The sequence below is a fragment of the Peromyscus eremicus genome, chromosome 5 (genome assembly GCF_949786415.1).
Source record: "Peromyscus eremicus chromosome 5, PerEre_H2_v1, whole genome shotgun sequence".
In the NCBI taxonomy this organism is placed as follows: Eukaryota; Metazoa; Chordata; class Mammalia; order Rodentia; family Cricetidae; genus Peromyscus; species Peromyscus eremicus.
Genome location: NC_081420.1, coordinates 48,825,501 through 48,852,839, shown reverse-complemented (window position 1 = coordinate 48,852,839; position 27,339 = coordinate 48,825,501). Strand labels below are relative to the sequence as shown.

The window sequence follows — 27,339 nt, the reverse complement described above, 5'->3', positions numbered from 1 at the left end:
AGGACAGAATTACAGGTTTGCCACCGTGCTCACCCAGTATTTGTGTGGGTTCTGGGGGATCAAACTCTAGTCCTTACACTTGTGAGGTAAACACTCTAACCACTGAGCCATCTCCCCAGTCCCTGACATGGATATAAACAGAGTATGAGACTGAAAAACTGGATCTCATTCAGGGGCTGAAACATTCTATAGTAAGTGCGGGGGGGGGGGGGGGGGGGGACTAAATTAACTTCAAATTCTAACCCAGGGAGTGAGACTTTAGGCAGAAGATTCATTTACTTTTTGGTATTGTACATCTAAAAAAACACCCAGAATGCTGAGATGCTAGAGGTAGGCAGGAAAGTGCCCTGAGGTTTCTAATGTCCCTCATTTCTCTCATGGGGCCCTGGGGCAAGAAAGTATCAGAAGGTTTAGAATGGTGCTGGTGACCCTTTTGACAGGAGGAAATGATTAAAGGACCTGGTGGCTTGAAGGTGATGGCTGGACCTACTTATGAAAACATAACAAATTAAATAACATAGAAGCCACATGGGCCTAGCAGGGTTACAACATGTCTCAGTAACAAAAGATAGGAGATAGTAAGAAAGGAATGGATCTTTTTGCTACTTTTAAGAACAAAAATACACAGACATAAAAAGATTAGTTCATTCAACAATATTTCAGAATGGCCAGGAAAAGCTACAAATGACAGATGGCACAACATTTACTTTTTGAAATAAAATTAATCCAAGGAAGGATGCAATGTTCCAAAACCTAATATACCACCTGCTACTGTGCTGAGTCTAAGTCAGACCAAGCAAACAGAAGCAGAAAAACAGGCAGGGCCCCACAGACACTAAAATGGTTTTAAAATCAGACATAAAAGAATCAAAAGAGATTGAAACAAAAAAGTTGAAGATAATTTTTCTTAATAAATATTCCTAAAATGAACAGGGTACCACTGATGACTTCTGCTTTCAGGGCATTATTACATGGCCATCTTTCTATTGATAGAAACATTCTTAGATGGCATAAGCTCTGGGAAATGTCTAAATAAAGTAGTTACAACTATTTAAATTTAAAAAACAACTCTGATTTTTTTAATCAAACAAGATCTGGACTTGAAAAGATGAGAGAAGGGTAAGTATGCCAAAGAGGAGGGGATAGGGAGAGAGAGAAACTGAAGGAGATAAATGGGTGGTTGTCCTAAGGAGGAAGAAAATGAGCCTGCAGCTTGCTAACATGGCCAAAGAAAGTGAAATATTATCTCTTCTTGCATATACTTTGATTTTGCTGATAAATCTCCAACAAGGGTCTTTATCTCTTTTTAATCTTTTATCTCTTTGTGACTACCCAACTATGAGAAAGGGCATTGACAGCAGTGTCAGGATTAATGTGGAATATAGGTTTCAGAGGTAAACTTTCAAATGAGCTCCTAAGCATGTTAGCTATTTAAAAGTAGCTCTGACTCTCCCTTCTTAAAAATGTAGTTGGAAATGAACACATCTCAGGAAGAGCAGGGACAAGGGCCCTTTCCATTGAAGTGATCAATACCTGATCCTTCTTCAGTCACCATCCCAAGTCCTTCAGCTTTGTTTTGCCTCTCAAAGGCATTCAGGTCGAGGACACTACAATAAAAAGAAAGAAGACATTCACAGGACAAACAGGTCATTTTCTTTGTTCAGGGAGGCAAATGCCTACACACTAAAATGCCTTCAAATGTGCACTAAATGGTAGTATTTGCTGAAAACATTTCCCAATCCACTGCATTCCATTCTCATTTTCCTAGAGGCAGACCAGCCAACCTCTCCCCAGGGCCCACAATGAATGATCTATGTGAAAGTCAAGTACAAGGTTCATAGATTTCATCTCAGAGAGAATATTACTGTTAACAAATGTGCAGAAATACAATGGTTGTGTTTCTGCAACTGGAACTGCTTGCATTAAGCTTGTATCAAGCTTGTCAATCAAATGTTCCCTGAACGATTCTAAACAATGTAAAAAATGGAAAATGACTATTGCAATGAGATAATTAGAGATCACTATGAAAACAAAATGAGAAATGCCCCCATTAAAATGGCCTTCAAAGTTCCCAAATAACACTCAACAGAATTTTCTGTTTTACCTTGTCTTAAAACAAAACAAAACTGTAAGGCTTATTTTCAAGTACAGAGAATGTACTTCATTCTCAAAGGTCCCTATTTAAGCCCACAGACTCTGAAAACACCTACTAAAGTGTTACTTAAGACATTACTAACACTCTACAAACAGGACAGGCAACAAGACACCACCTACCAACTCCTTGTTCATGAACCATTCTTGTTTGTCTAATAACTGTTGTGCAATACCAAACAAATACTTTGAACCATGCCACTGTATAAAGCAGGACCAACTACATATCCTCACCTACAAGACTGCATGAGGCCCGCCAGGCTCTGGAAGAAGCCTACATCCTTCTTCTCCTTCAGGTAGTCCAGCATCTTCTACAGAAACAGAGAAAACACATGGTTGCTGAGCACAAATGTGCTGTTAGCTTTTAAAGTAAAGAAACATGCAGAGACTCATCACTGTTTGAAATCTTGAGAATATGTGACTTTTGGACACTCAGCCTTCAGTGAGACATCTCTATCACCCCATCAGGGAATATCACAAAAGAAGGGGCAGAGAGAATGCAAGAGCCATGGGAATGGGTGGAGTATGTGGAACACCATCTCCTGGATATGATGTGGTCTTACACTCTGGCTCTCAGCTGCTATGGTTACTTGCACAAGCCCTGCACAAAATTGGGACAGTCAACATTCCATCATGGAGGGGACTAGAGGCCCTTCCTTCTGTAAGGATCTTTAGGTAGTTAATGGTAGCTGGAGAATGGCAAGTCATTTTCTTCGATGGTGCAAGTGCTGGCAAGTTGCCTGTGTTCATGTGAGTAACTAAATCCTAATTAACTCACTGAGCCATCAAAAGAAAAAGATAAGAAAGCAGAAGAGGAACTAGCTGAGAAAAGGAAGGGGAACAGTAGGAATGGGAGGGGGACAAGAGAGGGTAACAGGGCTGAATAGGATCAAAATATATGTGTGTGTGTGTGCAAATGTCATAATGAAAGCCACCATCATGTAAAAAAATATGTGCTCATAAAGTTTGTATAAATAAATAATCAAGTTATGCTTTCTTTCTCAAACAAATGCATAAAAGAAGTCTATGCACACAAATACTACTATTGCTGTCTTTCCCATGACATAACGATAACCATTGGGAGTGAGGCTGATGCACACTGGCAGGTGTGGCTGTAGCTAAACATGAGCAACCATAAGCACCCTGTTGGGAGAGTGACACTGGTAATTCATTCTTGCCACTGCCTAAGTATTTAGACATTCAGATTTCGAGCATACATAAACCAGAAGGTTCATGTGGACACTGTGCACAGGGTTCCAGTCAAAGGTTGGTTCTATAAGCAGCATCAGCAACAGAGAGCTGGAGGAGGAACCTTGTGCTGATGTGGCAGAGCCACAGTTTTTACCATCTCAGTTGCAGATTCTGAAGTAAAGCAGGAACCAGTGACCCATTCAGCAATTCTTCTCTATTCTCAAAGGGGATGTTCAGAGTCCATAATCAATATTTTGAATCATGAATTCAAAACATGCTAAGGCAATGGCTAGATGTGTCTTGTCAGTTGCTTGCTACACAGCATCACAAAACAGCTATCCCTAATAAGGATATTATGTTTGAGGAGTTTCAAATAAAAAGTATGCATCTCCCTCTAAACATGACAGTTCCATTTTGGATTTTTCAAAAAAAAAAAAAAACTTTATGATGCTATGATGCTGCAATAGGGATATGCATTACATAGAATGTACACCTTGAATTTGAGATCTTTTTTATAATTTAATTTAATTTTACATATCAGCCACGGATTCCCCTGTCCTCCCTCCTCCTGCCCCCCCTCCGCCCTCCCCCCAGCCCACCCCCCCCAGCCCACTCCCCCATTCCCATCTCCTCCAGGGCAAGGACTCTCCTGGGGATTCAGCTCAGCCTGGTAGATTCAGTCAAGGCAGGCCCAGTCCCCTCCTCCCTTCACCCAGGCTGAGCAAAGTGTCCCTGCATAGGCCCCAGGTTCCAAACAACCAGCTCATGCACTAAGGACAGGTCCTGGTCCCACTGCATTCTTTTCCTAGCATGGCTATGTGCTGTGTGATAATCTCACACAGCGCTAGGGGGCATCAGAGAACTATGGTTCTGCCTTCAAAGGACTGGGACCAGAGGGCAAATAACTCAGCCTCTAACTATATACTGTGTAGTGGAGCTATGCCATCTCATAGGACTGGGATAGTTAATAATGCCGTTTCAACACATGGTTTCAACCTGTGATGAATTTATCGAACAAAACCCCACTTCTAGTTGGGAAGCATCTGTATACATGAGATAATGGGCACACTCAAGGGTTAGGGGAAGGTACTGCTTTGCTACTTAAAAGTCAAGGGGACCATGTGGAGGAAAGGAAGACCTTGAGTGGGAAGGGGATAAGAGGGGCCAATGAGAGGGCAAACACTGTCATAGAACATGAGGTATTTGAATAAAAATGTCCATATGAAACATAGCACTTCATACAAGGGCTATGTGCTAATGAAGTTTTTAAGGCAAATAGAAAATCATATCGCGTGGCTTGCTCAATAATGTTAGTTACCTGCTGTACTGTGGAGTTCCCACCATTTAAAATAGCAATGCCCAGTTTCAAAGTAGCAGCCACCATTGGTCCAGTTTCACCTTTTTAAAGACATAGAAACAATAGAATTCCATTTCTTTCATGTTGTTAACTTATGTTATCTCAAAAACAAACAAACAAACAAGAAACCACAACACACTTTTAAAGTCCTTATTACCCCATAAGTCTCTGTTATGGAAAGAGGGCTGACTGATGTATGTAACAAAGAGCATGAATGTAATCAAACCACACCAACCTTCCATTGCTAATATTTTAATTATATTCTGTATAATGTATTCAAGAATGGAAACTACATGAAGATATAGGAAAGAATGGGAAGAAAACTTGACTCTAAAATACTAAGACTGAAAGTACTAAGGTTCAAGCCTATATATATAAAATATATAAAATATATATTAAGATAATAATATATCCATATTAAGATAATATTTAAATGAGTACAAGCTACTTAGAGCTCCCCTGAAGGAAAATGTCTTGTCCTCCTTCAAAAGTATTATATTTTAACTTTTGTCATTTTCATTCATTACTTTTAATATATTAATATACTCTTTTTATGTATATTTTCAGTTTTAAGCTAATGAGATAATGACAAAAAACTAGTTGTCTATCATTGGTTGTATCTTGTTTCTATATTATTAACCTCTACTTGGGGCAATAGGTTTTAATAACATATACATTACTTTAAAAAACACGACTTTTTTTCCATTTTTCACCTTACCTTTTCCATTTGAGTACAAGTAATGTTAAAAGTGTTTCTCTCATGTCCTTTACTGCATTCAGTTCTTCCTCAACATTTACTTTTCATTCTTTCTTGTTCTCTTTTCTACATGTCACACTGTTCTCACATGTACATTTGTTTATATAGAATACACGAAATAAAATCTTTAATCTATAAAATTAGCTACATGCTGTATATGAGAGAGAACATGTAGATTTTTTTCTGAGATCACATGACATCATTTAATATTCTACACTCTAAGTCCACCCATGGATGTGAGTTACGAAAGAGGATATGAAACTATTTATTCCTCTAGTTCTAACTCCATTGTGGATCTTTTACTTTTTGGTGGTAGATAAGTGCATAAAATATATCTGATATTGAAAGTATGAAAGTGTGAAACTCCACACCTCTGTTCCAAGTGAATATTCTAACTATACAGAAGTTCACTGAGTTATATATTGTGTCTGGTTAATTTTATTACGTGATTTAATTTAGCAAATTTTTAATAATATTTAGAAATTTAAAAAATGTTTTCACAAAGATGTTACTAACGTGGGAAAATAATCTTGAAATGACTGGTTAATGAGGTGGACAATCTTTTATTAGTTTTAAATGATTCATATAAGATGTCTAAACATTTCTATCAAAATTCAGCAAATTATGGCCCAAGGACCAAGTATAGCCTTTATCTGCACCGTAAATAAAGTTTTATTAGAACACAGACTTTGTGTTCAGTATAGTATCTAGAAAATGGAGCCCCCCTCTAGTAGGGGTGGGCAGGAATGAACCTCATTCTTGCTGGCTCTGAGTGGTGCTCCTTGTGGGACATGAATAAACCTCATCTTTGCTGGTGCTGAATAGTGACCCTAGGGGACAGGAACAAACCTTACCTTTGCTGGCACTGATTGTCTGAAGCACCATCTCCGCTGCCCCACGGTCATGCAGTCTGGCTTGCTGGTAGAGAAGTTTCTGCTTCTCCATTTCTTTTTCCTGAACACAAATCCCAACCATTTATGTAGTGGCTATCAGACATCACAGTAGTTCTCCACAGACCACATTTCTAGTTATCTCTTCATGTATGGGCTCTATGACAACATTATGGACCATTTCAACACCAACAATGTTATCACACAGATAGGCACATATTCAACTCATGGTTTGGTTTTGTTTGTTTTTTTTTTCCCTTGATATTTTTCCCGATATACTTTTAGTATTGGTTTATCAGGATGCATTTTTTTCTCAAATTTAATTGGTTGATCAGTCCAAAGCCTGTTTCACACTTCATCTTTGAAACTTGCACGTTCCGATTGATACATCTGTGCATAGAGTTGGTCATGTATTTTTGGTAATCTCCTAGGTCATGGCCATAACTTGATACTGCTCAGCAAATGGCTCGAGTTGCAAGTTACCAGTGAATCACAGAAAAACAAAAACAAAAAGAACATTAACTTAGACGTCTTGGAGTTTAAGCAAAATTGAAAGCTGATATGGATAAAAAAGGTAGGCTTCAACTGAGTCGTGGGTTTATGATACAGATCACCCCAATTGCCCCCCAAAGAATAAGAGAAGCAATGTGCCTTTATATTTTGTATTCTCAGGAGGTAACACAAGAGACTGCATGGTGCCGCTAGAGCAATGGCTGGTGTTTGTTCTTTTCCACTTAAGCTACCGCTGTGAACATAAAGAAGGAAATCAAGAGGAAAATATAAAGGCACAGCAAGTTCAAGGCTGCTATGATCATTCACTTGAGCAATCCAGTTCGCTGGAGAATTGAGACGGAACTAAGCAGTATAAGTTGCAGAGTGCAAGTTGCATAGAGCCCTGTGACAGCGCGTCCATCGAATGGCGTGGTAGAGAAGCTTAGTCAATGGGACATGAAACGCTCAATTAGTATCATGTCCGTTAACACAACGGCCAAAACATAAGTGACCTAGGGCAGTAGGCACCGCAGCAGTAGCCAGGATGACAACTGTGCCGCCGTCAACTTTCCATCCAGAGTACGGAAAATAGACATTGAAAGATGGAAGAGGTTTAAAAAATGAAGGCTTGCTCATTACAGAGTATGAGAAAGAAAGTGAACTAAAAGGAGGGGGGCAGGGGAGAAATGGGCTCAAACAAATGAAAAAGAAAGAAAGAAAGAAAGAAAAAGAAAAGAAACCTTCAAATCAAAAGCAACCAACACAGACATTTATGCTGTTACCAGAGAGTTCTCGCCGAGGCTGGCAAATTTGTTTCTTAAATCTTTGATAATATCGTGCTGCAAAAACAAAATTGATCAGGTGTTTTTGTTGGTTTTTTTCCATACTTTAGTTAAGAGCTCCTGTGATAAATTTTTTTTTTCCTTAAATTATGTGATAGGCCTAAATGGAAGCAGAGAAAGAAAAATAAAAGAGGCCGCTGTGCTTCATCTGTAGCCATGCTAACGTTAGCCTGAAAGGGTTGCCTTCATGTTTAAACCTCTTCCTGAGAAATCAAAAACAACAGAAACGAAACCACACAGACACACAAAACCATACTGTCATTACAACACAGGTGTGAGAAAACAGAAAAAAAAAAAAAGACCCTTTTGTCTGCTCTCCATTCGTGGTTTAAAATTCATGATCAACAGCTGATTCTTCCTTTTGGACCCAACACTCTTTTACTTTCCATCTGTCGCCAGAGCTGAAAACGGAACCTGTATTTAAGGTAAGCCTAACCAACTCCATCTCCAAAGAGACTCTCGGGAAGACAAAGACAAGAAGTTCCACTCTGCAGAACTGTCCCCTACCACTTTTCACTAACCAAAAAGGCCAAGAGGTTTGGGGAAAAAAGCCATCCATCTACCAAAAGCACAAAGATAATCCCCAGAAAGCCACGAAGACGAACGAGGGCGGTGAGACAAGTACTAACGAAAATAAAAGCAACCATCCACTGTTTGTGCTCCCAAAGTGGGTGGATTGGCTCAGAGACCTGCTCAGACACCTCCTAATCAAGCTTCCACTGTTATCTTTATCACTGGATACTTGAGCTCAGGGAAACCAGGGAGTTGACGGGACAGCAAATCCCCTTCTCTTATAAACACAACCCCTAGACAAAGACCACTTCATATTTCATATCTGACAACTAAATTTCAATAGTGATGAATATTTCTGGAAGAAACGGAAAATATTGGAAAACAACTGGGCAACTGAGAAATACCTATAAAGAAGCAAAACAAACACACAAAACCAAAACCAACCAACAGCAACAACAAACAAAGGCTCCTGCTTCACGAAGAAAGGTTGCAAATTTTCTCTTGGTTCCACTGAGCTGGGGGCTTGCTCTTCTGATCCGTGTAGGATTATGTTTTTTTTCTGGTACATTGTCCTTGGGAACTTCGTCCAGGTGTATCATTTTAATTTCTCATTGAGATATTTCATCATGCCATAAAATAAATAAAATTAGAAAACTAAGACAGAAGGATGGATTACATGGAAAGAAATTATTTTTCCTTCAAACTGCATGTGAGCTTTCCTAAGAAAACTGCAAATTTGAAAAATATTTTTTATTTATCCTTCCTTTCTTCCTTCCTTCCTTTCTTCCTCTGTCTCTCTGTCTCTCTATCTGTCTGTCTCTGTCTCTCTCTCTCTCTCTTTCATTCTTTCTGACAGTATTCTGACATATAGCACAGTCATCCCAGGAACTTGAGATCCTCCTCCCTGCATTCACAAAAGCCGTGGAATCCAGGTGTGCTCCATCATGTCCAGCATTTGAGGTAGGCTTTTGAAAACTCTCTTACTGGGGACACAGAATCTTAGGTTCCTTGCCCCTTGCAGATTACATTTCCTTCCCTACGGCTCTTACAGAAACACCATTGCAGCTTTGTCTTTAGTTATTCCCTGGTGACAAAGGACGAGAGAACAAAAGCAGCACATGGCCTGCATGCTCCTTGAGACAAAACATTCTGATTGCCAAAATTATCAGCTTTCTGCTGTTCTAACCAACTGGTATCTTTTCAAGATCCACTAGGGTCATGAACCAGACCCCTGATCCAACTGCATGCCTTGATGGAAATATAGGATATCAGGAATGTTTCCTTCTTGTGTAACTGCAGCTCCTGACAACATGACTCATCTTCTTTAAGAGACCCTCAAGCTTCTGCGCTGGTGGGAAAACAAAAGCTTCTGAAGAGGAAATAAAGATATACACAGTTCTTCAATGATTTTTCCTTAGCTGAGAATTGAAATAATAATGAACTTCCACTGTTCCTTGATCCTTGAGGGAGAAAGTAGCACATCCCAAAAATGAAGATGAGAGGGTAGTTTAACCTGAAGTAGGCAAAGAAGAGCAGACTGCTAAAAAAGCATTTTTCTCAGTGGCCTGGACATGGGCGTAGCAGAGGCCACACCTAACCAATCTGCAGCCCATGAATCAAAACAAAGAACTCAGTTCCGTTGATTTTTTCCTCTATATTTCCAAGATTCCAATAAGGTCTTCATGCATTCCTCTTTAAATAGGATGAAAAAGCTGATGTAATCGAAACAAAGAGAAGTTTCCAGAAACCGAATTCTTCTTAAAAATGTCTCTCATCATTTAGTAATGTTTCAACGTTTAGTCATGCTCCAACTGCAAATATCCTTTGGTATCTTAAAATAAAAGGTGAGGTGGAGTGTTTCACAATTACTAACAACTAAAAGAAAATATGAAAGCTGGGAGATCAGTTGGACAAAGCAGGCGACAAAGACAAGGGGTTGAAGAGCAGAGAGGTACATTGGTTTATGATGCAAACAAGCCAAATTAGAGTAAAGAAAACCACCACCTTAAGTGAGAGTCTTGTGCTATTCTGCAGCTAATTGTGTTGTGTTCCAGCTTTAGATCGGTCTTATTATAGAGCTAATTTATAGTTATTTAAGAACAAAAAGCACTGAGAAGAATATAACTTTACTTATTGATATATGCTTTCCAATTTCTTAACAAAAATAACTCATATAGTGTTTACCAATAGAAGGCCATATGAGGATGGGAGCCTGTTGTAACCAGCAAATACTTAGCATATTATACTGGATGTATAGGAATTTGGAAGTGTTCCAGAAAATTTGACTGAATACCAGACAGGATTAGACAGTGTGACACCATAGTACCATGTAGGTGTGATCATAACTTGAAATATTGCAAGTGATATCTTCTAGTTTGAAAGATAAGCAACATTGTGAAAGTATATTTAGTTCCTTTCAGCACAAGGCCAAATGGGACTTTAGAATTATATTAATACAAATAAATCATAATTATCAGATGGTACACTTTAGTTTGTTTAATATTCTCTTTCTTTCTACCTTTCATTCTCTTTATGACTAAACTTTCAAACATTGCAGCAATTTCACAAAATCCTACCTCTCTACAGGATGGACATAATTTCTATGGCTCTCTAATAAAAAAAGAAAAGAAAAAATACGTTATGATTCAAAGCATGTTTTGCTGAAATAAAAGGTTAAGTGAAAGTCTCACTAACACAGACAAGAGAAACACTGAGCCAGAAGTGGATGTTCCAGCCAGTGTGCTGGAGGCTCTGAGGGCAAGATTTATTACACAGTGTGTTCTCACTGTTGACTTCTTCCAATATCATTTCTACCTAGATTTGGGGGTAAATAATGTTCCCCCTTGAATCAGCATTTTAAAAGCCAATTTAGAACAAATGTTAATACAACCAGCTCAGTTGAAACATTTTCTAGCAGGTCTAGCCAGTAGAAATTATTCTCTATCACAAAAAGCTCCATTAATGGACCATTAAAAACTAGGGAAAAACAATTCTGAAGTCAAGACCAAATCGACAAGATTTAGCCAACGTGGCTTACTCTAAGCACAAAACTGATTTAAAACTACCTTCATCTCCTACTTGCTTTTGTTTAAAATGTCTTGAGTACAGAAAGAAAATACCATACAATCCTTTCTCTACTGACCAAGCCTGACAAAAAGAGAAAATGTTGACCACTAGGAATATAAAGCCATGGTTAGATCATGTGATGATTCATCTCTACTGTCAACTTCACAGGATTTAGAATGACCTAGAAGACAAGCCAAAGGCTTATGTGTCTATGGGAAGTTTACCAAAGGGTTTAACTGAGGAGGGAACTACATTCACACCCTGAATATAAACAGCACCATCCATGGGTGGGGGTCTCAAACTAAATAAAAAGAAGAAAATGAGCTGAGCATCAGCATTTATCTCTTTCTGCTTCCTGAGTGCAGATGCAATGTGACCAGCAGCAGCCTTGTGACCATGCCTCTATGCCTGCCCTCTTGTGACAGATTGTGCCCTTCAACTGTGAGACAAAGTAAACCCTTCCTTCCACAAGTTGCTCTTGTCAGAGCTATGAGGGAAAAAAAACCCTAATATAGTTCATGAAGGTATGGGATGCCATATTAATTGTGGGAGATAGGGAGTTAAAAATACCTTTCAGTATTGAATGGCCCACAACTCATCATTTGATTTTTTTTTTTAAGAGACCATAACTCTATAACTTGAGTTTCCATGGTTCTCAGTTCTCAAGTCTGGTTCTTAATTCTAAACTAGACTAATTCTGGACAAATGGCTGTTCTTAATGCAGCTCCCAGTACCAAATTGAGGGGTATCCCTTTAGCTTAGAGCAGGAATTTTCTACAGGTTACCTTAGGGACGCACATGCTTCTTCCATCCTTGCATGCACTTAGTATCTATCCTCAGATGGCACATCATAATTACCTTGACAGAATTATTGAGAACATTTTTCATTATGTCACAACTTGTCCTCAGGGAATAAATTCTATTGTAACATTAAATTAAAAAAAAATCTGTTTCTCTCAAAGAAGACGTTTTGCGTATTGATCTAATTAACAAGTATTGTGATTTCAAGTTGGCTCACAGAAAGCTTTGAGTCAAATGTGCTGATAGTCACCACACACTGGCAAGATTCTGGCATGGGTTTAGTGTGTGGATTAAATGTATTGTTGGGATTCTTTCCTCTGTGGTGTGCAATACTTTATCTCTCTGTCTTGCTGGATTACATACAGTTACATGATATTCTAAGTATCAAATGAGGAAAGACAAGGATACATGTTCTTTCTTATTTACTCTACATAACTTGGTTAAGGATAAGCTTCATCCAAGATTATTTTTTAAAAGCTTAGACATGAAGTCAAATTACTGAATATGAAAAAAAAAATGAAAACATTCTAACTTTAAGTACATGTCCTCTACACAGTGTGGAAGGGTCCCATATTTATGTACATGATTTATATAAAATGTAAAGGACTGTGTTTCCCAGTTTCTCTTATGAGGGTTAGCATCCCACATCCTCCTAATAACTCCACTCTCAAAACCTTGGACTTGATTCTGAGCCCTAAAGGCTCTATAAATGACTGTGATTATAAAATCTGGGTGCTACCACTGCAAGCCTACACCAAGGAAACTCCTTCATGATAGAGATGGTCAGGCCTCAGTGCTGGGCTCTGGAAAAGCTGGGGCAAACATGGATCTGGCTTTTTTGGGGTTGGCTGTAAGACCCAGTGAATACCAGGAGGCAAGGAGAAATGAACTTCTCTTACCAAAACAACATTGGAGACACTCATCTTTTTTTCCCATCCTACAGGAGCCACTGACCCATATGCACATGATCTCTTTGGAGGCACCCCACCACTAAACAGCAATGATACTGTTCAGTAGCTATGGTTACTTCTTGTATTCCTTTCTTCCTTCTATCATTTCTTCCTTTCTCTATCTCTTACTTCCCTGGAACTGTGAAAATCTCAATCCAAATGACATGTTAGCACACAAGCTTATGGTTTCTGTTTACCAGGAAACCTGAGCTAGCAACACACTGTATGGGATCACCAGGTTGATAAATATAAATTAAATTGACAGACTGCATTAGTGTTCCATCAAACTCCTCAGCCCCTGGCTCTCTAAGATTCATTTGTGATGCTTTAGTCTGTATTCTAGATGTGTGAGGCTTCCATGGTGGGAGTCAAAGATTTCCAGTTTTCTTGATAAAGAAATTGCTAGATAAACATTTTATAATCACAATTCTGTGTCTGACTCTTAGATATTTCATAGTTCTTATTGCTAAATAAACCAAATCAGAGTTCAAATTATGTAGTTAATTGGGGCAGAACATCTTGTATCCAATCCAGTTTTTCAAAACTATGAAAAAATGGAGTTCTTCAAAATTAAACCTTTAGGGTGTCCTAGCATATGTTATATTATCACTGGGAGATGCTATCTATTATCGGGCCATTAGACAGTTTGGCTCTAAACTGATTCCTCCAGCCTTTGTGTCATGGTTTGAACGATGAGATGGGTACTGGTATGGGCATTGATTCACAAAAGGCATATCTTTAGCTACATCTGAGGCACATACAGAGAAAAACATGCAAAACTCCCTAAACCCTTACCAGAATTCCAGCTCAGCCACAGGTAAATTTAATACTTAAGACTCAAGAAATTGTCCTGAATCTAAACTACAAAAAAATAATAATAGGACCTCAGTGATACCTGAGAAAATTTATATCTGAATTGGAACTCAGAAAGAAAGAGAAAAGGGGATGCAACTTATTTATCATGTGAGAAAGGCAGTCAGAAGAGAAGTCCATGTTCTGCCCTTCTCACTTACCATTCCACTTTCACTAACTTAGATTTTCAGTGGGTTATAAAACTGTATTTTAAAACCTTAATATTTCACAAAAGTGTGCTTAGTGATTTATCTTTCCAAATGAAGATTTTATTTTTAATCATGTGCACATGGATGATATGCTCATGGAGAACAGAAGAGGGTATTGGATACCCTGGATCTGAAGTTACAAGTGGTCATGAACTGCCCTGTGTGGATGCTAGGAACCTAACTTGGGTTCTCTGCAGTAAGAGGAGCAGTATGCTCTCTTAACCAATGAGCCAGATCTCAAGCCAAGGTTATTTTAAAGTCATATCCTCAATTGCTTGCTTGATGGGAGCAACAGAGTAGCCAGCCATCTGAATAATGTTTCCACGGAGTTTGATAAATCTCAAAAGGTAAATAAAGCATTCAACTACAATAGTTGACTTGCTGAGTACCTGAAAAAAATACTTCTTTTCAGTTAATACTGGCCACTTTCTAACATTTAATTACTTTTTTATTATTTTAATATTGAAGTACCCACAGATCTAAAAAAGAATAATTAAGTTTGCTATTGTGGTATTAAATGGGCAAAGCCAACAGTTTCGTGCTATACTATAAAGGAAGTAGGGAACCGACAGTTAAACTAGATAGTTAAACCAGGTGAGCTTCAGCAGGATCACACCAATAAGACACACAGGTGATGAAAAGAGAAGAGAACTAGTGGACACTTTGGTCCCCATTTGCTATTTTCTGTGATTTTTAATTTTTTTTATAGCCATTGGGAAATTTTCTTGTAAGACCACATTTCTTAGCATAGCTATTTCTGTACTCTTCTTGATGTCTTTGCTAAATATGCTACAAAGAACTTGAGTAGAAACTATGGCCAGTTTTAACAACCCATCAGGGACTGGGATAAAATTCATATATCAATATTTTTGTTCTTTCCAAGCTTATGTGGCATAATTTATTCTATGAGTTATTGAAACTGGCAAATAATGTTTCAGTCACTATGACTTACAAGAAAAATTCTGCAATTAGATTACACAGAAATTCTGTCAACCAATCAGACATCTCCATGTAAACAGTCTGATGGATCACTAAATGGATAAGGAAAGTAATCACTCAGTTGTCTATTTAAGCTTTCTCCCCCCTGTTTTTGGTAGCCTCACACAGTCAACCTCAGAGTAAATGGTGTTCATAAGTGATGGGTTGTATATAACTTGTTTTTAAACTCTGAAAAAAATGTAATAACACTTACTCATATAGCATGCATTTTGCAAAGAATAGCAAGTTACTGAATTATGCATATATCTCCCAAATCACATAAAAATCATAAAACTACTAGTATGGAATTGAAAATCCCCAAACATAGCCTACTGTTTTACTTATGAGTGTGTGGCAACTTCTAAGCGTTTTAGAATTTTGTCTTGGGCTGAGCTAGTCAAAGCTGCTGGCCCACTTCTCCTATTTGGGGATTAGCAATCAGGTCTCACCATCAGATGAATTTGACCATCGCTCTAACCCTAAAGGCAGCCTTCTTTTCTCTCTGCCCTAGCTCTGTTCTGTGGCTGATCCTTCTCCCCAGCTTGACCCATATCCTACACTCTGAACATCACATTTGTCATGTTAGCCCTTCCCAGGAACATCTCCAAAGTCTCTAAGTTTAGGCCTGTAAATCAATTCCATCGGCTTCTAGATCTTAAGTAATTTGTCTGGCTATAGACACTCCTCATCCTGCTCCATCCTATCCACTTCTCCTGATGCACCTATCAGTGGACACTTGGTCATAAATGCCTGTGCTAGCCAGGAAACCAAGTGTTTGGTTAATGTTAGAAGGTTCCTTTATGTTTCTATCATTTATAGGAGCTCTACCTAAGGTGAAAATCAAACTGTAAGAAGTTATTATTAGAGCCACTATTATCTATTATAGAAGCTTACTTTGTTTTTAAGTTTGATGTCCACTATATGTCATGGATCATGGTGTCTATTAGATTGGAGCTGAACTGTTATTCACTTGGATTTATAAAATTACAATGATCCAGATATGTAATAAGAACGATATATTCTAGTCAGCTAAAACATTGCAATTTGTTTATTCTAAATAGAGTCTTCATAACAGTCACTGAAAAAATAAAGCCATTAGGAGTATTGCCTCCCCAGGGTATTTATGATCAACTTTCCTGTAAAAATGACCTCATGAAAATAAAATTCAAACTTCACATAAAATATACAAAATAAAAACATCATGTAATTCTAGGTTAAAATGTCTTCTATATGCAGAATTTCCAGATGAAATATTTAAAATGCCAAGAGGCAGAAACAGTCATCCAGATTACTTTTCTTTTAATGAAGTGCCAAAAATCAATGTTAAAATTATGATACCTATACCCCAGGTGCCAATTAAAGGAACAGGAAAAGGAAAAAGAAAAAAGAAAAGAAAAAGCCAACCTCACTGTCCTTGCCAGTAATACCATTTACCATGTCTGCTTTACGTAAGGAAACAGGTATGAGTAACATTCAAAGTGATGAGGCCCAGGCCCTTCCTATATGGGACAGTCTCTAGTTACATGTTTATCCACTAAAAGGCCAAACTCATCCAGCACAGTATGCAGCTCAGCATTATCATGGAGGACACAATTTCAAATCATGAGTCATTTAAATGGCAAGAAAGAGTAAACCAAGGAAGGGATACTAAGCACTACAAACTCTCAGAATGGTTCTAAAGATCTTTTCTTACAAAAGAGTCCAAGACTTTGGGTCTAATACATGTAAATGCCACAAGAAACTGAAACTCAGACCCAGACAGATACACACATACACATGTCTTTACCTTGCTGCGTTGGGATCCTGTGACCTTAAGGAAGGATGAGGACAAGAAGCAAAATAGCAATAAACAGCTGCTCTGGAGACAATGGATAACCCGCAAAGGAAAACAGTATCATTTGCTGCCTATGGACTGCTCTAAGTTACCTGTCCCCTTATAGGAAGGATGGACTTAAGACTAGAACTCACGTGTGTTAGCAAGGATTGGACAGGAAATTAAACTTGGGGCATTTTGCTCAGCCAGCAATAGTCATGGGTCATGTTCAAATTATGTTGTTCTTTTGTTTGTTTGTTTGTTTGTTTGTTTGTTTAATACACTGACTTCAATACTGCAGAGATGGTCACATTGGTTATTTCTGGAAGTGTCATGGAATAGTCTCAGTTTATTCCTTGTTTCTGTGTGCTATGTTCCCACCATGAATTAAGGACTCATTGCTGGCTACTTATATTTTTCCAGACTTCTAGCTCAAAGTCCATATATATAACTAATAGGAAAAATCTACTCTCCATTTTCTTCTAGTTTATTTCTCTTTTTTAAAAAAAATGCAGTAAATCAGAAACTGATAGTTAATAACAGCTAGCTAGTCTCCTAAAGAAGCAAAAGTACACTACAAGCAAAGTAGGGAATGAAATGAACTTTCTTTAATGCTAATTGACGTTAAGCAGTAATTCAAATCATAGGCAAATATTTAAAGGTTGAGAATGCTTGAGAAAATAATCATGAAATGGAATCTATCCTAGAAAAGATGCGCCTCTACTTCATGCAAGCAAACTGCACCATGGCAACCACTTACATATGTGTACTGAATGAGTGACCTAATTGGGCAGAAGTCAGGAGGCCAATTGATTCAGAAAAGAAAATGTCCAAAACCAATGGAATCATTAAAAACTTGATGCCATGTTGTTCTTCAACAGGTATTTTCCTCATGTGTCTATTGGCAATTACAGACCACAGCATCCCTAAGATGCGAGTAATTTGAAGTGGTCTCGTCTCTGTGGGCTGCCAGGTGCACTCATTCTGGACATATGGGCTTCACTGTAGTATTCAACTGCTCTGTGCTCCTTGCTCTTATCTTAGCAAACATTAGGACTCAGGTCTGTCCATCCAGCTCTGACATGCAGTTCCTGGACACAATAAGCTGCAATAAGCCATGAAGCAAGAAACATAAAAGTCCGTTATAAGCTATGAAACAATGTCTCCAAATGGAGAAAAGGCAATTCTAGAAAGATCCATCTTACTTCAAAGCTCTTCACTTCTTCTTCACCATCATCATCTTCCTCATCGTGACAACTCTGATTTGAGAGAGAAAAAAGTAGAGGAGACTGTGATGAGGTAGAGAAAATGTAAAATGTTTGTTTAACCTAAACTCCAAGTGATTTGTATTAATATTTCATGAGCACTATTGAAACCGAGTAGATATAAAACTTACACGACATCATCAGTGAATTGGTGAGCTAAAATAAAGCTATATTTTATTTATAAGATTTTCCCTTTGCAAAATTCAAAGAATAAATGGCCAATTTCATCCCCAAGAGAGGTTACTATGTGGTTCATATGAAGGTTCTCACACTTAACCAACTACTTGTCTGTGCACTTGGCTCATTCAAACCCAAGTGCAAACCTTCAATACAGGGAACCATCCTTGCTTTTGTAGCCTGCCATTGCATGCTTTAACTAACACAGATGCATGCCATGGCTGTTATTTAAAATTAACACAAAGCAGCATGCATTGATTACAGTAATGTGTCACATTAACAAGATTCTTCTAATGCCTTTAAGTTCATGTTTATCATACTTCACCCAAGGAAGGAAGTAAATTTTTGTTAACAAGATTATTATTTACACACAAAACACACACAGCTTCCATTCTATGGAGCCACCAGCATATTCTTAGCTAATTCTCATGGCCTAGACTGCTGTAGGTGGATGTGGCAGAGGGAGATGGTGGCCAGGAATAGGACTCAAAGGGAGGAGGGGAGAAGGTGGAGAAATAAACTCAGGTGGCAGAGGGCTTGGTTTCATCTTGATGCTGCCAGTCAGTAACTAGTCTGACTTGGTAAGTTACTTCTTTCTGTGTCTCCTCTTCTTCATATTGACCATAAGAAAGACCATGTGGGTTCTGAAGGGAATAATATGGATTTATATAAATATCTACCACCTGGGAAAACTATATGAAAGCAATCTGCATTTAATAAATCACAGCTAGGATTTCGAAATACAGTGGTGATCAAAAGGAGCTGGTCATTAACCAATGTCTGTGGTGGGAAGAAACTCTCTGCCCACTGACATTAGATCATGCTAACTGTTCTACAGTCTTTCTTATATTTGTTAAGTGCTCTGTAACTTGTGTGGTGCATAGAAGCAAACAGTGAAGTATGAGTCACAAACTGGAAAAACACTTGCAATTCAAGGAGACACAGTGCTTTGAGCACAGAGATAGAGATGGAAGAGAGGGTACCAAATGAGACCCCCTCCCAACACCAAGTTAAATTCTAAAAGGCTTCTCATGATCTCTGAGAATTTTAGCAAATCTGAGTGAAACTTTATTTTTTCTATTTGGAACAGCAGGCTTGTGAATAAATTATGTGAAGGGAATGTGGGTGTGTGCACAGGCTTGGGACAGTTGGGACAGTCTCACAATGGGAATCTAGCTCAGGAGCCCAAGCACTTTCCTTGTATACAGGAGGCTGTGGGGTCAACTCACAGCCCTGAAGATAAATAAAATTTAAAAAGAAAAGAAAAAGAAATGCTCCACTCCCTCCCACATTGGAGTTATACTTATTTCCCACAGTCTGGCCTTTCCTCCTCCCCTCATTCCTCTTCATCTCCTGAATCCTCTGAGATTTTCACCATACCTATAGACGCTTTCAATGCTTCCCTTGTTCAGACTCCCAGCCTCATGCAGATTTGAACTCCTCTATAAGCTCACATTAAAGCTCTCTACCTTCCTTGTTTTCTAGTCATTCTTAGCGTCTCTCTGTTCTTTAGGACTCTATCACAAGCTTGCATCTGCTGCCTTCCTCTCAGGAGTGAGGTCACTGACACCCACTGCTTTGCTGGTATCTAATTCTGATGAATCGGAAGAGTGTACTTAGAAGGCAACCTGAGATACCAGTCTCAAGATATGCATGCCCATTCATCTGTTTAACATCTTATACTATTTACTGTTACCGCTGCTGTGATCAAATATTTGACTGAAGCCACTTAAGGAAGAGAGGTTTATTTTGGCTCAAGGGCATGGAAGGCAAAGTGACGGGACTGCTCCTGCCCATGGCTATAGGAATATGAGGCTGCTAGTTACATCACAGAAAAAGACAGAAAGCAAGAAAGCTTGGACAGGAAGCAGGCCAGATGACAATATTCCAAGGAAAACCCTTCAGTGACCCACCTCTACCATCCATACCTTCTGCCCACAAGATTCCACAGCCTCGTCACAAAACAATACCCTCTGAGGACCAAGTGTTGAATTGCATGTGTCTGTGGGTTACCTTTCATATCAAACTGGAATGTACTTTCACATGAAAGTCTCGTGGTCATCCTTAATATGTATAGGAGTTGATCTGTCATCTCTTTTCACTCAAGACCTGTCATTTTCTGGGGCTCTCCTCTTAGTATGGCACCCAAGGTTGAAATCTCAAAAGAAATGAGACCCCTGTTTTCTATCTATCTATTCTTGCTGAGATGGATGAAATAACGGCAAATACTGCTACTTTATTTAATACCAGCCTTCTACAGTTAAGGACTTCTAAGAAACCTCACCACAGTCTAAGTAACTTATCCACAATACCCTCAATCATTTCTCTACCATTTAATTACTAGGTTTTACATTTTTATTTACATATATATGGGTGTGCATCTACATATGTGCATACCACGTGTATGCAGATACCCCTGGAAGCCAGAAGAGGGTGTTAGATAACCTGAAGCAGAAGTAATGGATAGTCGTGAACCACCTGAGGTGGGTGCTGGGAACTGAACTCCATACTTCAGCAAGAGCAGCAAGTGCTCTTAACCACAGAGCCATCTCTCTAACCCCTAATTAGCAGTTTTAATACAAGTGTTTCAACTTTTTAAAGACTTACTTTCTCTTTTATTCATATGTATGTGTGTGTATGAATATATGGGCATGTGTGCATGCAGGTGCTATAGAGGGCAGAGAAGGTGCTGGATCATGTAAATCTGGAGTTACAGGTGAGCTGCCTGATAGATGTGGGGCCTGAACTCAGGACCCTGGAAGAACAGCAAGTGAGCCTAACTGCTGAGCCATCTCTCCAGCCCCGTCTTTTACTCCTATTGCCCCCATCAGATGTTAAACTCTACAAGTATATAATGCATAAGTGTTTTTTTTTTCATCATGTTATCTTCCAGGTCTTGCTGTCTAATGAATGTGAGCTAAATGAAAGAATGTATGGGAAACTAGTGAATTCCCCATTCATAAAGTGTTAAATAGAAAATGATCTTGGGCTATCCAGGAAGTCAGAGCAGAAATTCCTGAAATCAGTGCAATGTTGAGATCTACACACTTCATGATTCTAAGATTTAACAATATCTTTTATGCAGATTTTTACACTTTGACAAATAAAAAATAGTCTAGTTTTATTAAATATTAAAAATCAAGAAAGTTATATTTACCTTTGCCATAATATCTGCATATGCCATATATAGAAAATCTTCCTCCAGTTTGCTAGGAAACCAAGGGGGAAAGATCAGTTCTTAAGCAGAAGGCATGTCGTGTGTAGAGAAACCATCCCCATATAAAGTAACTGCTGTTTTTCAACACATATCCTGTTTTGACAGTTAAATGAACACAAAATTTAGGCAATGGTAAGCATCTACAAACAAACCATTTTACAATCAGAAAGCAAAGGCCATCAAGGGCTTCAGCAGATACACCCCGCCCCCAGGCCGCGACCTTATAGCAGAGTCCTTCAAGTGTGAAAACAAAGCTGGTCTATTGCATACATGCAAATGTACATAAATGGAGTAAATAATTTTCTTCAAACTACAAAATATGAAGAAGAAAGCAAAAGCAAACTCAAGTGGCACAGAGCTTTTGACAGCAGAGTGATATTTGACATCTAATGAAAGACTCAGCAAGTTAAAATGTCATAGTTAAAAATAATAACATGGCCAGGACAATGACTTTTAAAATTCAGAACAGGACAAAATATGTTCACTATTCTTTTTCTAAAGAAGTATGAAAACTAGTACTACATGAACAACTACGTTTCTATCAAGAATGCCTAACATTTACAAACGTATTATAGCAGGTCCCAACTTCACTTATGAGAAATATCTTATTACCTGACCAGGCCAGAGAGAAAGTTGTTCTACGCTTATAGGATGAGATGGTTTTGTTAGTGGGGAATAATAATAGAGAAAAAACATGAATAAAAGGATGGACCACATTTGATGTTAGGAAAGAGAGATAGATACAGATTGTTGTGGCATGCAGAGGCCACATGGTGCTTTCGGATCTATGAGAAGACTTATATGGATGTATTGATAATTAAATGATCTCCCAGGGTCTGAAGAGAAAGAATAAGGCTTGGGGCCAAGGGCAGGAAATCAGCCAAAGGTTCCACAACCTCTACCATGTCCCACCCACAGAGCCAACACCCTCCAGTGTCCCCAGTAGGGAGAAGGAGCCAGGGGACCTTCATTGCAGCTTCTGAGGTTGAATTTGTCATGTGACTCTACAGGAGTTTGCCCTCTGAAGCTTCAGTGCATTTGTAGGACCAAGAGTGAAGGCAAGAAAAGTGGGAAATATCCTTGAAACAGATCTAAGAGATGCTACCAAAGGTCTCATCCAGTACCCAATGGCTTCCTAAGCCTCCTTAAGTGGGAGATACTCTCTAAAGGGATGCTGAGAGTCACTCTCACTAGTTTCTACGCATCCTCAGCAATGGATTTCACTTTCTATGAGTTATTTTGTTTTATTTATATAATAACAGTATTGGATAAAACTTTTTGTAAGATTCAGAATCAATAAAATCAGCCTAATACAGAGTTAAGAAAACCCAGAATTCCTTGATAGTGTTTTTTTTTTTTTTTGGGGGGGGGATATGTGAGAAACACATATGCATGTATGGGTGTATGTGTGGAAGTCAGAGGTCAACCTCAGGTGTCATCGTTTCTTAGAAGCCATCCACTTTGGCTTTTGAGACAGGCTCTCTCATTGAACCTGGAGCTCACTGAGTAGATCAGGTTTGTTGGCCAGTGAACCCTAGGAATCAGCCTGTTTCTCCTTCCCCAGTGCTGGGTTTCACCACCATGTCTGACTTTTGATGTGAGTTATGGGATAGAGGTCAGGTTCTCATGATTGCGAGGCAAGCACTTTACTAACTGAGCCATCTTCCCAGATGCTCACTGGTAGGGTTTAAAGATTCCCCCCCCCCAAAAAAAAAAATGAAGCGACGCTGATCTATGGGTTTATGTCAGACAGATCACATTGGTGAATTACTTCCTCTCTTGACAAGAACAGGATGTAACTGAGACATAAATAAATGACAGATAAGACTTAGATGTGGATTTCTTTATCAGCATCTCCTAGGTCTGCTATTAACCCTCCCCACCATACCATTTCTCCGTTAAGGCTGTGCGGCTGAATAGAAGAATGAGCTGATGGAGAGGATCAACTCTTTTCATGGCTTCATCTTCTTCTGGAGGTTCAGCACCTGGTTTCTGAAAAAAAAATCAGATGAATATAAAATACACAACATTTCTCATTTAAAACAAATATTTAAGACAGCATGGTGGCTTATATCTAAAATCTCAACTCTTAAGAGATGGAGGCAGGAAGATCAGGGGGATTGCAAATTCAGATTCAGCCTGTGCTACATTGCAAGACAGTGTTTCGATAACTAAAAACCAAAACAAAGAAAGTGTAAGTGTTCACCCAAATCCAGGAGCAATAGGAAGGATATGTGTTAAGTTGTGTGCATGAATATGTGTGCTCTGCATAATATATGATTTTTTTAGGGGGGATGGATGTATATGTGAGTATGCATATGGGTGTGTGGGTGTATGTGTGGAGGTCAGAGGTCAACCTCAGGTGTCATCATTTCTTAGAAGCTTTGGTTTTTGAAACAGGCTCTCTTATTGAACCTGTAGCTGACTGATTAAACTAGGTTTGCTGATTAGCGAACCCCAGGAATCAGCATATGATAGGTATTGTGTGTGCATATACATATGAACATGTATGTTCTATGTGTTTTGTGCATATATAATATATAATATAATACAGATATAAACCCAGCATGCACACTGATTACAATACTGATGTAAAACAGTATTTAACAATTTGATCAAAAAATAGCTGAACAAGAATAACCCATAAAATTTAAAAAGAAAACACTATTCTTTCCAGCAAGATTTAAAACTAACAGAAAGAATATTTGGTACAGAGGAGAGTTCATCTTCAGAAAGGGCAAAACATAAAATTTTATAATAAAATGTTGTCACATTATATATAACAGTTAAGTCTACACAACAATATTTATCACATAAAATATTTTCTTGGCTTACCCAAAAAAAGATAGACAAAGAACACAAAACGGATTAATGACTGAGTATGTACATCTTTTTCATTTTTATTTACTTTTAAAACAAAAAATAACATTAGATAAATCTTCATCATTGAAACAAATTATAACCATTTTTTGTTGCCTGAAAAATTGATTGATCCTGATTTTACTGAATGTTTTAATGGATTTTATGTCTCCAGATATATTCTTTCCCATTCAGGCTGGTTTTTTTTCTATATCAAAGGAGAGTCTTAACTGTGATTAGTAGTCAAATTTTATGAGATATCTAAATATTCTACAGTTGTTTTGATTGTAAAGGCAAGTAGAATTTATAAAGAAAAAGAACTAATAGGGTTAGGGCTGGGGCTCAGTTGATAGAGTGCTTGCCTAGCACATATGAGGCCCTGGGGTAGATCCCCAGCACAGCATAAATTGGGTCTTGTAGCCCAAGCACAGAATTCCAAAACTCATGAGAGTGGAGATAGAAGAACCAGGAGTTCAAGTCTCTATTTGGCTACACAGAGAGTTGGAAACCAATTTGGGCAACATTGTCTGTTCGAAAGAGATGGGAAGGGCAATCAAAGTTAGGTTTTTAGACATTGTGTTGCATTTATTCATAGCTCTTATAATTTTATAAGAGATCTTTAACTTGGAAATTGTAACGTCTTCAGCAACTCTATATACTTCTGTGGAACTTGTGCTTAAAAATTCATTTGGAAAGATGGTTTAAAACAGTAGCTTAGCTTATAAAATATGTTGATGTCCCCAAGTCCTCCAGGGCATAGCACCCATCAAAACAAAGCCTTCCTCCTGGCACTATCGGATGGAAGTTCTACCTGCTGAGTACCATGCTTATCCCAACTTCCTCCTCCTCCACATGCACTCCACTTATGAGAAATACCTCATTGCCTGACCAGGCCAGACAGACAGCTGTTCTACGCTTATAGAATGAGAGAGTTTTGTTAGTGGAAAATAATAAGAGAAAAAAATATGAGTGAAAGGATGGACCACATTTGATGTTAAGAGAGAGATACAGATTGCTGTGGCATGCAAAGAGAACACATGGTGCTTCCAGATCTGTGACAGGACCTGTGTGGATGTGCATCTTCTGACCTAGGGTCTATGAGAGGACCTGTGTGGATGTGCATCTTCTGACCTAGGGTCTATAAGAAGACCTGTGTGGATGTGCATCTTCTGACCTAGGGTCCATGAGAAGACCTGTGTGGATGTGCATCTTCTGACCTAGGGTCCATGAGAAGACCTGTGTGGATGTGCATCTTCTGACCTAGGGTCCATGAGAAGACCTGTGTGGATGTGCATCTTCTGACCTAGGGTCCATGAGAAGACCTGTGTGGATGTGCATCTTCTGACCTAGGGTCCATGAGAGGACCTGTGTGGATGTGCATCTTCTGACCTAGGGTCTATAAGAAGACCTGTGTGGATGTGCATCTTCTGACCTAGGGTCCATGAGAAGACCTGTGTGGATGTGCATCTTCTGACCTAGGGTCCATGAGAAGACCTGTGTGGATGTGCATCTTCTGACCTAGGGTCCATGAGAAGACCTGTGTGGATGTGCATCTTCTGACCTAGGGTCCATGAGAAGACCTGTGTGGATGTGCATCTTCTGACCTAGGGTCTATCTATGAGAGGACCTGTGTGGATGTGCATCTTCTGACCTAGGGTCCATGAGAGGACCTGTGTGGATGTGCATCTTCTGACCTAGGGTCTATGAGAGGACCTGTGTGGATGTGCATCTTCTGACCTAGGGTCTATCTATGAGAGGACCTGTGTGGATGTGCATCTTCTGACCTAGGGTCCATGAGAAGACCTGTGTGGATGTGCATCTTCTAACCTAGGGTCTATGAGAGGACCTGTTTGGATGTGCATCTTCTGATCTTGGATGTGTGAGAAGATCCTGGTGTATCTTCTGACCTGTTTAACTTTAAATCAGCAACAGTCTGTTAGTCTTCAACTTAGTTGATGTGGATAATTTCTTTTAGATTTTCATCTTGGCTTTAATATGGATAGGGCTTTGAATAGTTTAAGAGACTAACTGAACATCATTTAGTTAATAAAATAACTCATGCTTTTCATTTTATATTTTGAATTATTTGATATTGATAGGTATGTATTTTGGAAAATAAAAGAGGGATATTTTGTCATAAACAGTAAATGTGGCAACAGTAGAAATTAAAAAGTTTCCTAAGACCAATGTGTAGTGTAATGATTTTCTTTCAATACTCTTTCATTTTATAACTCCATTGAAAAACTTACTGCTAAATCTTCAATCAATTTATCCTCAAAGTAATGCTCCTCCGTTTCAATCCAAGACTTTTCATATCCCTGAAGAAAAAGATTGACAGCCCGATGCCTAAAAGATAAACACAATGTCAAACAAAGGGATTTTAAATATTTGAACAAGAATTCAATAGTACATTATTATCAGATTATCTGTGTACCAAAATATAAAATAAAAATAAATGTCCTGTTACAGATTCTTCTCTTCACAGACAATTCCTTGTGCCATATAAAGGCAGGTTTCTCATCTCATATATTGGCTCTGGATTTAGTCCCAGTTCTGACATTTCTAAGCTCTGTAACATGTTAAGCTTTCAATCTTCACAATTCTCATACATGCAACAAGAATAATTGTATCTACATCTCCATCTTATAAGACTTAAAGTGAGATAAAGGGTAGGAAAGTACATTGGATAGATGTAAGTTAAATAGTGGCTATTATTTCCTGCTGTGATCCTTGCTAAGTAATATAAGCCAACAGAAGAATTAGCCTATATTCAAACTAACTTCAAACATAGGCTCTGGCCATTCTAGAGTGGAATGTATTATGTGAACTTTCTACAACTCTATGAATGAATATGAAATCTTAGAGCACTCATTTAAAAAAAAAATGTCCACATGAAGTTGAAGAGGTGGCTCTGTGGTGTGCACTTGCTGCCTGTTCAAAAGGATCCAAACAGTTCCCA

The 27,339-nt window shown here is 38.6% G+C and overlaps 1 protein-coding gene across 1 annotated transcript in view; it reads right to left on the bottom strand.

Moving 5' to 3' along the window:
* Positions 1–27,339, bottom strand: part of Ryr2 (ryanodine receptor 2) — a 415,387-nt gene that overhangs the window by 64,258 nt on the left and 323,790 nt on the right. The window contains exons 75-82 of the mRNA XM_059263016.1: positions 26,630–26,726; positions 23,410–23,513; positions 21,462–21,513; positions 18,068–18,121; positions 6,311–6,410; positions 4,661–4,740; positions 2,386–2,462; positions 1,534–1,607 (exon numbers count right to left, since the gene is read on the bottom strand). Coding sequence (XP_059118999.1) covers positions 1,534–1,607; positions 2,386–2,462; positions 4,661–4,740; positions 6,311–6,410; positions 18,068–18,121; positions 21,462–21,513; positions 23,410–23,513; positions 26,630–26,726 — 638 coding nt within the window. The remainder of the gene's footprint in view (positions 1–1,533; positions 1,608–2,385; positions 2,463–4,660; positions 4,741–6,310; positions 6,411–18,067; positions 18,122–21,461; positions 21,514–23,409; positions 23,514–26,629; positions 26,727–27,339) is intronic.